A 16,881-nucleotide genomic window follows, 5' to 3' on the forward strand; every position below is an offset into this window, starting at 1 on the left:
CTGGACATAGCAGATGCTCACTTCTCATAAATACACTGATTATCTCAGTCACCAGTATTATGACGTTCCGAAGGATGGGTGATAACATTATCTAAAACTGGTTGTTACTTTTTTTTTTCAAATTTTCTCTGACTTCCTTAATTTTACCAAGTGTTGTTACAATTACTTGAAAGATAAAAACAAGGCAAAAACATTTATATGAAGAATGACATATATATTACAATATATTCATGTTGAGTAAAGTGCAATCCACAACATTGTCTTGCAAATTTGTCTCTTCCTTGCTGGGAAAGTTCGGTAGTTAATCAATATTTGATCATGTTACAAAAGATCTTATAACTTCTTTCACTGCCTGTAATGAAGGTCACAAAAGAAAAAAAAACAGCTCTTTTGTTCCCAATAGCTTTTTCCTAGATATTGATATAAGGATTCTCTGGTGAAAGAAATAATAAATAATAATTTTAATATTATAAAAGTCACTAATTGACTCTCTTGTAGTTTATGGAAGATCTGAGTAGTTCTGATCACATGCCACACTGCTAATTCAGTTAAATTTCAATTGGCAATGCTTTACAGGTTATGAATTCATGGAGACTCACTTTGACAATGTAGAAATATGCTCACACTTTTTATCATCAACAGTGCAAACTTTCTGGTCTATATTTCAACATTGCCTTCAGTGAAAATGGTGTCTCATGATTTATTAAAGTTCAGAGATATTATTCATTTACATACCATCTATATTCTACTTTCAACACAGAATTAGGACATTTTGAGTAACCAATTATTAAAAATAGAAGGAATTAATGCTAATGATCAGGGAAAATATGTTAAACACTTAGCACAGAAATCATTTCTGTGTCCCTGAAATTGGTTTATAAAATCAATAGTGTTTTATTGATTTTCCTTCATTGAATTTTGAACAGTTATCTGAAACATACCACTGGCATAAACTTTCTCTGGGAATCCTTCCATCAGAGAAAGGAACCACTTATATGGGTGACATAAAATCAGGAACATTACACAATAACTCATCTGTTGAATCTGAGCTCAAATATGGTTTTCATTTTGTATAATAAAGCATTAAACACATTTAAATACCTGTGGTTTTCCCCTAAGACATGCTAGATAGAGACTGCAGTCATACATAAGGTGGCTAGTGGTTGTTTTGATGTGTAAAGTTCTTAGTTATATTATCATTAACTAACTCAATGTAGTCAGCTACAGACTTACTTTCTTCTTCCTTTGTGATTCTTTCAAGAAATATGTTTTTCAGAACTGTATAGTGAGAAAATTTTAATTGTTAGAATGGTTGCTTACTATATAATGAAGATACTAATAATTTCAGAAGAATATAATAAAAGTAATTTACAGAAATTAATAGTTTTGATTTCAGACCAGTGTTATTATTTGTAGATAGATAGTGTCTATCCTAATGATTGCTATATAGACCCCAAATAATCTTATAGTGGTGACCCTCATGCTGTAACCATCTGTGTCTTAGAATTAAAGTCTCTACCACCACATCTGGATAGATCTTTTTTTCACAACAGAAAAATAAAGAAGCCACATGGATGCTCTGCACCTCAGTTTGGACGATGTATCCTTTACTAAACTTTAATTCAATCTCTTGCCAATAAATTTGTTTTGCTACTTACATTTAAGTTGAAGGCAACTGAATTTCTTCTAAAAAAAAAATCTTTGAACTTTAAAAATGCTGAACGTAAAATAGGTGTGAATTGAGGCAAGATGTTCTTTCAAAATGCACAAAATTGTGAAATTATGAGTAACCTTTTAATTTGAGAGATTTATAATAACTGATGGGGTGAAGCAGCGGTGGCAACAGCTGTTAACTGTGACAGTAAATTCATATGGCCAGTAGCATTTATATTGAAGCCAACAGGTTTGATAAACAGATTTTCTGGGTGGTAGATGAAAAATAGTGCTTATTTCATCCTCTCTCTGGTGCTTCAACCATACTTCTTTAATCCTTGTTGACTTATTGCTGATTTTTCTTCCCACTTTCAAGGGGTGTCTAAAGATGGTCTTATTGCATTTCATATTGTAATGGATTTTGCTGTATTCTCATCCTATTGCCAGGTACAGCTTTATTTGTTAGCAAGTTTGGTGATGTAATTAATAGAATCATTATTCTTGAGGAATTAAGTGAAACTGCAGCTCATCCCCTATACCCAAACATGAAGTTTGACAAGAACTGGAAACTTACAAGTATACCAGACATCATCCTATATAATGAAGAAAGGGTGAATCTTTTAAACCAAAAACATCTCCTTGAAACTGAATCCTCAGGATGTTACCATATTTAGGAACGATATATCTATATCTATCTATCTATATATATATTCAAAAATTATGAATATTCATGAATAATGTATTACATATGTTGTAGTAAATTTTTTTTCTTATTTTCTGTGTAGCCCAGGTAGTTCTCATACTCATAGAGATCCACCTTCCTATGCCTCCATAAAGTGTATTTTAATACAGAAAAAATTATGAAAGTATTCAGAGATTAGAAATCATAATGAACAATGTAAATGAACTAATAATTAATTAATTGTTTTAGAATATAGCAGAAATCTAGGTTATTTTATTGAAAACATAATTTAATAGAAAGGTAAAAATAACACTGATAACTACTAGGTGGAGAATAATATATTTTTATTTACTATAAAGCTTATTTAATCCAAAGAAATGTTTCTTAACTTCCTAATGCTGCAACTCTTTAATGCAGTTCCTTATGTTGTGTTGACCTCAACTAACAAATCATTTTCATTGCTACTTCATAAATGTAATTTTGCTACTGTTATGTATTGTAATGTAAATATGTGTTTGGATGATCTTAGGCGAGTCCTGTGAAAGAATGGTTCAAATCCAGAGGTTGAGAATCTCTGATCAAAGTAAATCTTTCAACTCAGAAAGTAAGGAATATAATCAAGTTTAACTTTCCCTGGCTTCTCTCGGGTAGATGTAAGGTTTCAATTTACTGTACTTTTCTAATTCTTAATACCCACCAAAATAAATAAAAGAATGCAATTCAAACAACATCTAAACCAACAAACTTTGATTAAAAGTGCAGGTAAGGTTTACATAATTTAATGTTTAAGAATGAAAATATCTTAAGATGCCTAATCATAAATGAATAAATATGCAAATTGTGATATTTTGAAATGGGAATACTACTCAGAAATACTACTCAGAAAACTTTCTTAGGCTTCTACTATATTTCCCCAAGAGAAACAGTGTTTAAGCTCATCATAATTTTGTATATAATAAAAATTTATTTTGTAATGAATTCATTTTTATATAAATGAATGCACAATAGCTATATATTTTCCAAGAAATAGTTGCAATTTATATCCACTAATAAAAGGGAAGTAAATTTTGCTTAGTATTTGGCTATGCTCAGATAAAGTATAAAAGGGGTGTTAAAAACCTATATCTTTGTAGGTCACAAGAAAATAAAGGAGATCACGAAGATGCTTCCTTTCCAAAAAAAAAAAAAAAAAAGTAAAGTAATCCCAAAAGGTTGTTTAACTTCTCATCTGTTGAAGTAGCCTTTTATTGAGCATTTTTATAGACCCAAGGATCGTCACATCTTTCACCCATTTGGAGAGATCTATCCTCATATTTTTTTTACCCAGTTGTCTTTCTCACCAACTTTCCAATCAAGCATTTTCTCAAAGTATCTGACCAGCCAACCTATCCATTGGCTACAGCCCATGAATCATTGAACAATCACACATTTCTGGTTATTTCTTCATTCAAACAAAATATATGAGCATGTCTGCTCCCAGAAGTTCTGCGTACTGTAAAATTTCCCTTTGCCAGTGTCTTTCAGAGTTGTTCCAGGAAAGAACTCTAGCTGTACATGTACAGGCTTAACATGCAGAAGCATCAGTAAACGTCTGTGGTCAACCAATCATAGGCCACATCCCATGAGGCTCTAGGTGCATTCTTGGCAGCAGACGCCATTGTTATGGGAGTAAAAAGCAAAGGCATTCGCACAATTTCCCCATGTAACTTGCCTCTGCCTTTCGGAACTGCTCAGGTATTTAGCATTTCCGTTTGATAATGGATTGCAGCTGAGTACATACTACATCACAGCTTGGTGGATCCAACAATAGCTAGCTCATCAAGGGAAGCTGAGATTGCATCGTAAATTAGTGACCCATTGTCAAATGTGTAATGTCCAGTGAAGCCCAGTATCAGGCCATGAGGTCTCTCTCAAAGGGAAAACAGCCATTTACAGATCAAGGTGGAACCTTATTTCAAAATTCCAATGGTCTCATTTATGATTCACATATAGGAGCCTGCCAAAGGCTCTAAACAACATCCTTATCTGTAAATGACACTTCAAATTCCATCAAGTATGCTGGATAATATGATCTAAGTCATAGAGTAGCCTTCACAGAAGCCTGGACCTGTTGAAGAGCCTTTGCCTGTTCCAAGCTAACTTAAGGATCGTTAGTGGCTTTCTGTGTTATTTGGTACATTGGAAACAGTAACATACCCAAGTGAGGAATGTGTTATCTACAGAATTTGAAAAGGCCTCCTTAACATTGTGCATCTTTCTTGATGGTTGGAAAAGCTAGGTACTATAGCCTATCCACGTTAGAAAAAATATTTACTGTATATTCCACACCACTGAATTCCTAAGAGTTTCACTGTCAAAGCATGACTCATGTGGGCTCATAGATTCTGAAGAGGCAAGCATAGGACCTACATGAAATTATACAAGGTTCTCCAAGCATATGTTATGGCTGATACTATACTGGGGAGCGGCAGGCCGCTTCCCGCCACCCGGCTAGCTTTACACCTGAAATAATTACATGGAAACTGTATTCTTTTAAACACTGCCTGGCCCATCAGTTCCAGCCTCTTATTGGCTAGCTCTTACATATTGATCTAACCCATTTCTAATAATGTGTGTAGCCCACGAGGTGGCTTACCAGGGAAGATCTTAACCTGCGTCTATCTGGAGTGGGAGAATCATGGCGACTCCTTGACTCAGCTTTCTTTCTCCCAGAATTTTGTCTGTCTACTCCACCCACCTAATTTTCTGTCCTATGAAAGGCCAAGCAGTTTCTTTATTAATTAACCAATAAAAGCAACAGATAGAAAGATGACCCTCCTCCATCATGATACCTTGGTGTTTTTGTGAGACTCTCAACAGTGAGATTGGCTGAATCTCTGACTCTTTTGCCTTCTCTATGGACTCTTTCTCTATTGAATTACCTTGTTCAGTCTCAATATGAGAGCTTTTGCCTTGTTTTATCGTATCTTATATTATAGTGTTTACCGTAGTCTCTTGGAAGAGTGGATCTTGGGAAGAAGGAAGGTATGAGGAGGAACTGGTAGAAGTAGGAGCAAGGGAAACAGTCACTGGGTCTTGAGGAAGACAAAATCTTTCTTATCTCTATTGCGGAGAAGGAATCTACTTTCGTGTTGCAGGAGCTCCTTCCTTTCCTTCAGCCAATAGCTGCTGAGACACCATGCCCCAATGTGGTCTCCTGTGAATGAATTTTCAGACTGGAGGCACTTTACAGACACAGGATCCTTTGAATTAAGGGATGGCCAGAATCTCATGGCAAAGGATCTAGATAAAATACCTGCAGTTTTGCTGTTAGCCTTTCTCCAGTCCTTCCTTAGAGAGATCTTTCACAAAGATAATTGTAGACTGGATAAAAGGAAATAGTCAGAATGTATGGTATGGGACAAGAATCTATTTTCTATAACAAAAAAAAAGCATTTGAACTTGGTTGGTTAGTTACTCAGCCTCTGATATATGTGTTACCAACTCCAAAGTGGTTGCTACTCTCTGTCCACTCAGTCAGTCAGCTATACAGTGGATCAGTGTTCTATTTTATTGAAGAGACAGATTATCAAAATTTCTTCAAACTATCTTATGATACACAGGGAGATAGCTAATATATCCTTGAGGAAAAACTCTAAAGGTATATACTGGGCCCTGCCAATTGAAAGCAATTGCTTCTGGTGGTCTTTATGGCCAGGAGCAGAGAGTAAAGCATTTGCTAAATCAATAGTTGTATATCATGTACCAGAAGATGTGTGAATCTGCTTAAGTTATAACACTACTTCTGGTACAGCAGCGACAATTGAAGTCACTACTTGCCTGAGACTTTTATAGTCAACTGTCACTCTTCAAGATTAGTCTGTTTAATTCAGTGGCCAGACAGGAGAGGAAAAAGGAGATATGGTAAGAACAAGCACCTTGCATCTTCCAAATCCCTGACCGAGGTGTGGTTTCTGCTGTTCCTCCAGGGATGTGGTTGTCTTTGATTCACTATTTTTCCTGGCATGGGCAATTCAAAATGCTTCCATTTAGTCTTTTGAAATACAATATTTCTCAGCTCACAGGTCAGGTTCAAATATGGAAATTCTGCAGCTTCTAAATATACCCATCCCAACTATACATTATGGAACTGGCGAAATAATTACAGTATTTGCGTAGATTCCCTTTGGATCAACTGTGAATCAGACGTCACACGAAACGTCCATTAATTACCTTAACTCCAAGAGGCTTTGCAATTATTCTATGTGGCTCTAGGAATCAGCATTACTTCAAAACCAGTATCCAAAAAACCCTCAGCAAATCTGACTATTTCCTTTTATCCAGTCTACAATTATCTTTGTGAAAGGTCTCTCTAAGGAAGGACTGGAGAAAGGCTAACAGCAAAACTGCAGGTATTTTATCTAGATCCTTTGCCATGAGATTCTGGCCATCCCTTAATTCAAAGGATCCTGTGTCTGTAAAGTGCCTCCAGTCTGAAAATTCATTCACAGGAGACCACATTGGGGCATGGTGTCTCAGCAGCTATTGGCTGAAGGAAAGGAAGGAGCTCCTGCAACACGAAAGTAGATTCCTTCTCCGCAATAGAGATAAGAAAGATTTTGTCTTCCTCAAGACCCAATAATAACACTTTGGGGTATATATACAAAGGATGCTCAATTGTGCCACAAGGACATGTGCTCAACTATGCTCATAGCAGCATTGTTTGTCATAGCCAGAACCTGGAAACAACCTAAATGTCCCTTGATTGAAGAATGGATAAGGAAAATGTGGCACATTCACACAATGGAGTAGTACACAACACAAAAAAAAACATCTTGAATTTTGAGGAAAATGGATGGAGCTAGAAAACATCATTTTGAGTGAGGTAACACAGACACAGAAAGACAATTATCACATGTACTCACTCATAGGTGGTTTTTAAACATAAAGCAAAGAAAACCAGCCTACAAGTCACAATCCCAGAGAACCTAGACAACAATGAGGACACTAAGAAAAATTTACATAGATCTAATGTAGATGGGTAGTAGAAAAATACAAGATCTCCTGAGTAAATTGGGCGCATGGGGACCTTGGGGGAGGGTTGAGTGGGATGAGAAAGGCAGGGAGGATGAGCAGAGAAAAATGTAGAGCTCAATAAAAATCAGTTTTAAAAAAGAAAGATTTTTTCCTGGAGCACAGGAGATCATTGGGGGTATCTCTTAGTGATACCATGTCTTGTAATTATAGTCAATGGGTTACTACAGCAACTAATCCAATCAGGATCACAAAGAGCACAGATGCTTCAGCACTGAAGGTATGGGTCACCTGTCAAAATAGATTCAAGACTTCCTGAGGTGTTGAGAAGGAAGGAAATACAGAATGGGTACTAGGGGAAGAGAGAAATACATACAAGCTAAGATTACATGACCAATTACAGAAACAAGGATTACAACTGACATTACTGTCTATGTCACATTTTATTAAGAATGTGTTAATGGAGATTTTTCAGCAATATTTTGTTTTCTATAATGTAGCATCAATTTAAAGAAATGTAAGCGGTTATCACATGATATTGTGACACTAAAAGAGAGTCCTTCAAGAGACATTTCCAACTATTATAAATCTATAATGCATTTGTGGGTGTACATGGAATAGTTACATCATGTTAGAAATAATTGTGACCCTATTAAATATAGAATGTTTTTGAAGTTGTACATGGCATATTTATATAATAATAAATTATGACCTGGTTTTTATTAAGTTTGAAGTAATACAATATGATTTTGTGTCAATTAGACAAGGGGTGGATTGGGATGGCTAAAATAGGTTGTCACCTTGACTATATCTGATATTAACTAACACTGAAAGTAGTTGCATACACCCATGAGGGATTTTTCTTAATTAGATCATTTGAATTGAAAAGTTGCCCCTCTAATTTGGGCCACACTTTCTGGTGGCTGCCTAACTAAACGAGGTGGAAAAAGAAAGCTTTAATTCTTTGTCTGATTTCCCTCCCTCTTCACTGCCAAATCAATTTCCTCAGTAGAATTAGAGCCTCCTTCTTCGGAATTCCCATGTATACAGAAGAACAGCTGAGACATCTAGCCTTGTGGACTGAGCAGCTATTGGATTCTTGGACCTTTCTTTAATTTGAAGTAATCGTTGGCTTAGCTGATCCACAGCCTATAAGTAAACCTCTCAAGTAAATTGACCCTCCATCTATCTATCTATCTATCTATCTATCTATCTATCTATCTATCTGTCTGTCTGTCTGTCTGTCTGTCTGTCTGTCTGTCTGTCTGTCTGTCTGTCTGTCTGTCTATCTGTCTCCCTGCCTGCCTGTCTCTCTATCTATTTATCTATATACTTAACTATGTATGTATTTATTCTGCTAGTTCTCATTCTCTGATGACCCTGAGTAATACAGAAGATAAACACATATACAGTAAATTAATATACATGAATAAAGAATTTCAATAACTAGTTAGAAAGGTACTTATATGTATCTCATATCATCATATTTTCTATATCATCCTACACATATCAGCCCTTATTACCCATCTGCATAAATCATTAACTCACATTCAAGTATATTTACACATTAGGCCTTTTAATCATAGTAAATATTTCTGAATTTTTATTCTGAATCATATACTGTTGGGAGCAGTGAGACCCCAGATCCTGAATTTCTTGTAAGCAACTTGTTTTCCCCTGATCTGAGTGACTACAGCTGCTCTGAACACGACACCTTCAGGAGTTCCTGATGGCAGGAGAGTGGTTTCTGGTGGGTTTGACTGGGCGTGGCTATCTCTATATAAGCTGCCCCTGGACACAATAAAGGGGGCATTCTTGAGGAATTCCAGGATGACCCATGTCTCTGTCTCTCTGTCTGTGTGTGTTTGTGTATTTTAACCTCCAGACACTTGCCCGAAGCTCGCGAACTGGTGAGTAATAGCGCACCGAACGCAGACACAGGGGCGTGGTGCGCGGCAATATACACACACAAAAAAAACCTTTTAAAAGAAGTTTAAAAATACTTTGATGCATAAGCATGTATTATATAGGATACCTTATACAGCATACTGTACAAATATGTGCTAAAGGGACAAAAGGCATTAAGTCAAATATCTGCATAATGGACTAGGGAGGAAACACAGTGGGTAAAGTGTTGATAGGAGAAAGATGGTGACTTGAACTCAGTCACTAGCATCGACATATAGGCATGACACAGTGCCACATACGAAAATTCTGGTACTAAGAGGGTAGGAACAGAGTTGACCCCCTATTACTTGCTGGCCAGCTAGTCTAGACAAATAGGTGAGCTCCTCATTCTCTGAAAGATCACATCGTTTTTTTAAAAGAAATATTTATTTATTTATTATGTATACAATGTACTGTCTGTGTGTATGCCTGAAGGCCAGAAGAGGGCAGCAGACCCCATTACGGATGGTTGTGAGCCACCATGTGGTTGCTGGGAATTGAACTCAGGACCTTTGGAAGAGCAGGTAATGCTCTTAACCTCTGAGCCATCTCTCCAGCCCAAAGATCACATCTTAAATAAAAAAGTGGAGACAAATTGAGATGTCAGACATATATGGTCTTCACATGCACTTATATGCATATATATATATATATATATATATATATATATATACACTTTTAATCGAATGCATGAGCACAATCTCTCTCTTCCCCCTCCAAAAATTGAAACTGGTTATGAGTATTTCTTTAGCTGAATTATCACATCATTTCTGTGATTGTTGAGAGTCTATTAATATTTTATATAGATGATATGTTGGAAATTACACAAATACTTAAAACATATTGAAATTACATGCTTTATTTTTTAAGCAGCTTAGAAAAATAAAAATTCCACATTCAAAATGTCAGAGATTCAGAAATATTCAAAGCCACTTCTATAGGGTTAAAGTCATTGAGAATTTGAACCATAAAAAAGTTTGATAACATTTAATTTTAGACAAAGTATCTATATCTTATGTAATTTTCTACTATTTTTCATATTAAGGAAATCTGAAACACTATTTAAATAACATTTAAACTTTAAATTTAAGTTTTTTTGAAGATTTCTTTCTTAAATTTATGAAAAATAGATCAATTTGCATCTATTCTGTACCTGTAGATTGTAGGAGCCAGAGGGGTCAAGAACCCCACAAAGAAACCTACAGAATCACCTAAAGTGGGCTCATAGGGATCCACAGAGATCGAATTGACAATCAGAAAGCCTGCATGGTACTCACCTAGGTCTTGTGCATGTAAGTATTGGTTATATAGCTTGGTCTTCTTATGAGACGTCTAACAGTAAAAGCAGGGGCTCTCTAGCTAGTTCACTTGTTTTTCAAACCCCTTTCCTTCTACTGGGTTGCATTTTCCAGTCAATATGAGGGGAGGTACGTACTTATTGCAACTTGACATGACAACTTCAGGCCTGCCTTTTCTGAAGGGAAATGGAAGAGGAGTAGATCATGGGAGAGGGGTAATAAGCGGAGCTGCACGTAAAGGAGTGGGGAGGAAAACTGCAGCCAGGATGTGATACATGAGAAATAAAAATAGATTCTTTTCTAGTCCATTATATCCTGACTGTAGCCTGGCATCCATCTTGCCCTCCCAGCTTCTTCACCATAACTCCCTTCAGATCTACTCCATTTGTGTCTCTCACTAGAAAAGAACAGGCTTCTCAGAGTTAACAACTGAACATGAAAAAATAAAACACAATAAAAAAACCATCTTATCAAGGTTGGCCATGGCAAACCAATAATTGATTCTTTTCAAATTATATTACCAGGCACAAGAATCAGGGACTCACTATTATCACACTCAGAGGTCCCCTTAAATTAATCAGCTAAAATCTCTATTTAGGCAAAGAGGCTTGCACATACCAGTATATGTACTGTGCTTGCTGCTCAGCAATAGAATAGAATATGTAGTACATTTATGCAATGGAGTTTTACTTAGCTGTCAAAATGACATCATGAAATTTGCAAGCAAATGACTGCTCTAGAAAAAAATCATATTGAGTGACACAATCCTGACCTAGAAAGATATATGGTATGTCTTCATTTATGAGTGTGTATTAGCTATTAACTAATTGATAACCAATATATAAACCGAGATGTTAGTTATAAAAGGAGGATCAAGTGGGGATTTACTCATCTTTGTGGGAGTGGGAAATAGAATAAATTTCTTGTGTGGACTTGGGGTGAGAATCAGGTGGGGAGGGAGAAGAGAGATGGGATCTGGGGGAGAATGTGGGAGAAATGGCTGGAACTGAAGGACATTTGAGGGATGATATGAAAACTCGGTGTAGTAGAAACTTTCTAAAATAAATGGTGATCCTTCATTTCCTAATATTGGCTGACAGAGTCTTAACTGGCCATCCTTTATCAATAAATGAGGATTCTGGAAATGGGTCTGGATTTCATGCCATTGTTGAAAAAAGGGGTCCTATGGAAATACCCAAACATCCAGGATGGATATTGCTAAGACAGTGGGTTGCTCTCTGCAAAGAGGGGCTCTACTATGAAGAATAATAACCACACAACTCATTGTACATGGAGAAAAAGTAGAGCTGGAGCCTACATGGAGACTTAACCCCTATGTTCTAGTGTCTTTAGTAGAAGAACTTACTCTCCACGCTACCACAAGAGAAATGTCAACAGCAACATAGTCACAACAACTTTTGAAATAAAATCTCTCCTGCCTAAGAAAACATGCTAGGGATAAGGGAACAGAGCTCAAGCGAGTAGCTAAACAATGTCTCGTTTTACTTATCTTTTAGATGGAACCCATACATGACATTGCTAAAGAAAGTAATTAGATCGTGGAAAGCCTGGAAACTTAGAATAAAGCCAAATAATACTGATCTAAAATATAGTATCAATAAAATGACTCCCATTGATATTATGCTGCACTGATAGAGCGGTTCATTATTCAGTCATCATCAGAGAAGGCTCATCAACAGCAAATGGAAACAGATGCAGAGACCCAGAACATTACACACAAACAGAGTGTAAATGAGATGTCTTCATCAAATCCTTCCGTTCAGAGTTTAGGGAGCCCTGTTGAAAAGGAGGCAGAAAGAACGGAGGTGCCTGAAGGACACCAAAAGAAAGAGGCCTTCAGAGTCAACTAAGCAAGATACATCTGAGCTCATAGACCGAAATAAATCTCTTTACATATTTCTTAGTGGATAGTTCATAAGAATTATTTTAATTTCATAACACTCCTCTTTAAGATGTGAAAATACTAGTCAAATTTGGAAAATATTATACTTACTAATTGCTAATACTTTTATCTCTCCTCTTGCTTTACAATTATCTTTTTTAAAGGAGACTTTATGTGGATATGTGAACATAATTAATAAAACTGTCCCTCAAAATTTCCATATGTAGTAGTTTTATTGTCTATTTTAACAGAGTATATTTATAGAAATATCTACAAACAGTTACTATAGGGCTTTTATTCTGGATATTTACTTCTATATTTTATATATATGTATATATATTTATGTGTATATATTCGTATATATGTAGTAGATTGTTAGATATTCAGCTACTATTTTAAACCGTTGTATTTTAAATGATTTTAATAATTTAAATATATACAGTTATTTGATTTAATATAGACAGGCAATGGGCTTATCACAATAACAGTTAAAAGATTAAAATCTGTGGTTTAGTCTGAAATTGACATCCTGTCTATATTTTTAGAAATTGTTTTTTCTGCCATGGTGTAATTATTCACAATGCTCAGACACTCAGCATTGTTACTCTTGGTAAGGTATTTAATATAATGGCATCTACCTTGTAAGACTCAGTTTTTTCCCATGCCTGGAGCAAGCAGAAGAGGGCAAAAGTTAGACTTGATCTTTGGCATGTGTGTATTGCAGTGATTTCCCCATACACAATTATACAGCTCAAGTTTTTATGTAACTCTCAAGGTGGATTGCATGTTTAACAAATACATATTTTTCAGGTACTTACTTTATTATGTTGTTCATAGAGTCTGGGTCATAGGCGGTGACTTGTCCAATGATGCTTCCCTCCTTCACGTCTTCATCCACCTCCATTAAGTAAGAGAGCTTACTGAATACAGGGGGTTCATCTACGTCTTCCACAGATATCTTCACCATAACCGAGTCCTTGAAGGGTCCGAGGTGTAAGAAGCGAGGATCTGGGTGGGTATTACTTGCATCCACTCTTATAGTGTATAACATTTTCTTTTCAAAATCTAAATTCTGAGTTTAAAAGAGTAAGAAATGTTAGGATATATTGGAAGACATAGTAATCATTGAATGAATGAATGTTTAATAACATTTTAAAATACTAAAGTCCACTACGGCTAAGTAAGTAACCCAATTTTATCTTTTTTTTTTTTTTTTTTTTTTTTGATTTTTCGAGACAGGGTTTCTCTGTAGCTTTTGGTTCCTGTCCTGGAACTAGCTCTTGTAGACCAGGCTGGGCTCGAACTCACAGAGATCTGCCTGCCTCTGCCTCCCAAGTGCTGGGATTAAAGGCGTGCGCCACCACTGCCCGGCCCCAATTTTATCTTAATAGTTTTATCCAGTCAAATAGCATATTTATACATACAGCTATCATGGAATGAGTAGTAGAATTGACAACCACTGGATAATTCATTTTAATTTTCGTAGGCATAGCTAAATAAAGTATTATTTAACTAAATCCTGATTAAATATCATCACTACAAAAGTTAAATATCAGAAGATTAACTAAAATTAAGTATAGAATAAGTTTTATATTTATCAATTTGAATATTTGTGGAAATATATAAAGGAAAGAGTGAAAAGTAGAAATGATTAATATTGGCTGTATTAGTCTTTACATGGTTTGATGTAATTCTCAAATATTCCATCAAAACTCAATAAATACATATAAATCAGAACAACTTGCATAGTACTCTCTGATACTTTGACTGCTAATTCTCAGGTAGGAAGGAGTCTTCAAGGTCAATTTTAGCTCTTAGCTCTTCTTCTTGTTCCACTCATTTTAATAGGCCATCACTTACAAAAGATACAAGAAATGCATGAAGTAACAGTGATGGATCTGTTTTACTGCTCATCTCATAGAGAAATACAAAGCAAATGCCCTGTGTTTACTCTGCATCAGATTCTTGTCTAACACAACAGAACCGTTTGATAATGAGTAGTAATACAACTATCAGGGATGTTGTATCTCTGACTTGAAGTAAAATTAGTTTTCCTACTTTCTACAAATGATGGACAAGACATAAAAGATGATGGTAGATCCATGGTTGTTTTCTTGGTACTGAAAAGTAAAAATAAACTGAAAAGCACTTAGTGAAAATAGGAAGACAGCCAAAAGAAACCTGTTTGACAGTTATGATCCCTTCCTGTGTATCCTTGTCAGTGATCACGTCAAACATGTCTGATCCTTCTCCTTCTGAAATGCTGTATTCCAGCTCAGCATTCTCCCCAGTGTCCGGGTCATTGGCTTTGATCCTTCCAAGATGAGTTCCAAGGGGTGCAGACTCCAGAGAATTAAATTGATAAGTACCTGTAAATTGAATCACAGCTGCCTTGACTTTCACCTTCAGATGACACAAATTTTCTGTTTCCATCTAAGTAAAGTGATTCAAATTGAGAGATATTTCTATGTTTTGATTTGGTTTGATTTTGAATCTGTCAAACATTAAAGATTTGTGGAGTGCAACAATAGCGTGTAGAAGCTAAAATTTCTTGGTTTATATGTGAGAAATATAATATCCAGAATGATTAAAACAATGTTCAGTGTTACTTAAACAGTACACGGATACTTGATTTAATAACCTAGAACATCTGACTTAACAGTCATGAAAAATAATTGCTTGTTATTTGATTATGATTCCAAATATTGTCACTCACATTTTGTGCACACAGAATAAAAGAATGAATGTTCAGTCTTTTGAATAGTCCATATTTTCCCAGTAATTTTTGAGCAGCAATGATTTTTATTGTGGTTATTGTGCTTATATATTTAAATTTAATGTCTTTAGGTAGCACATGTTTAATGTTTACAGACACAACTACACATCACATTTGATCTTCTGTTTTGGCAAGTATCTTCTTTACAGACTGTCTATAAATGTGTAAATATGGAAATTGAAAATAATTAAAGAAATATACTTAAATATGGGTGCAAGGCATTTTATAAACTCAAAGGTTACATACTGTAACCTATTTAGTCCTTTCAAAGAAGTAAGTTGGATAAATTATTTCCAGTGGACAGCCAAATGAAATTATCTTGCTGAGCTATGAAAAGGATAATATGGAACTCAGACTCTCTGAATTGAATATTAATACCATTCCACGGATTTTGTGATTAGGATGAGAAGGTTTAATCTCACTGTTGGATTCTATATTCACTTCTCTAAACTTTAATATCAAGTCCAAGAGAGTAAAACAAGGAAAAGTGTGATGATAATGAATTCAGAAATTTATTGTGAAGAATTTGTGCTACTGTGCCACTATGTCTGCTGTCTATGTCAATTCATGACCCAATCCTCACCATTTTATCATACTTATAGTGGACACAGACCTTCTGTTATTATCCCAACAGATGACAAAACTGCATTGTGGTAATTTATCCAATTATACACTATGTTTATATTTAAAAATTGAGAATGAAATGTTACAAATGGAAAGGAATTTACAGCTCTTTAAGTTTCAGTGAATTAAATAACACTAAAGTTTAACAAGTTACATACTAGATGATCTCAATAGTAGTAAGATATTAGCATAACCTAGTTTTCATGACTTTTTAAGTAAACCAAAAGAATATCAAAATGCTGCCAATTTAACCCACATACATTGCTTTAAATATAGATCCTGTTTTTAGAGATGATAAAACATCCAATCTGTGTTTTGAAATTCATTTAATAAAGGCTCATAATGCTTGTTTATAAATTAGCTAAGAGTTGTGAACAGTGTATACTTTGAATGTAAACAGGCAGACTTTTACGCCCACATTTGTACCCAGGCTCCTCAGAAGGGTGGGATAGCAATAGTGACTGTAAGAACATGAGCCTGCAAAGTCAGCTCACTCCTAAAACGCTAACAAATATTAACTTCACAAGAAGTCTTGGTTTTGTTATGTTTTCTTCCATACCAACTTGGGGATACATATCATCACTTTTTATTTTTAGGGAATTTTAACTTTTTTTTTCTTTTTAAGAGGTATGCATTGATTTGCTCCCGCCAAAGGGAAAAGCAATGCGGACATTTAGTTCTGCTGTGATGGGGTGTTTAAGAACATTTCCAGCCTGCCTTACTCTGTGGAAACCGAGGAGGGTTGTTGTTGACGTCCGTGAGGGTGATGTTCACTGTGGTTGTTCCAGAAAGGCCTCCCATCTGGCCGCCCATGTCCTTGGCCTGAATAACCACCTGATATTGCTCTCTGTTTTCTCTGCTCATGTCTGGTAAAGCAGTTTTTATTATGCCTTTTAAAAAAGTGGAAAATTAAAACATAGACTTTTAAAATCAAGTTATACTATTCAATATCTATTTTACCAAAGAGAAAATGGGAGTGTCCACA

The 16,881-nt window shown here is 35.5% G+C and overlaps 1 protein-coding gene across 1 annotated transcript in view; it reads right to left on the reverse strand.

Annotated features, from left to right (window-relative positions):
- Positions 1-16,881, reverse strand: part of Cdh9 (cadherin 9) — a 99,347-nt gene that overhangs the window by 9,684 nt on the left and 72,782 nt on the right. Inside the window, exons 5-7 of the mRNA XM_057789768.1 lie at positions 16,619-16,786; positions 14,678-14,865; positions 13,315-13,568 (exon numbers count right to left, since the gene is read on the reverse strand). Of these exons, the coding sequence (XP_057645751.1) occupies positions 13,315-13,568; positions 14,678-14,865; positions 16,619-16,786 (610 nt within the window). The remainder of the gene's footprint in view (positions 1-13,314; positions 13,569-14,677; positions 14,866-16,618; positions 16,787-16,881) is intronic.

This window comes from Chionomys nivalis, chromosome 15 (assembly GCF_950005125.1).
Source record: "Chionomys nivalis chromosome 15, mChiNiv1.1, whole genome shotgun sequence".
Classification (NCBI taxonomy): Eukaryota; Metazoa; Chordata; class Mammalia; order Rodentia; family Cricetidae; genus Chionomys; species Chionomys nivalis.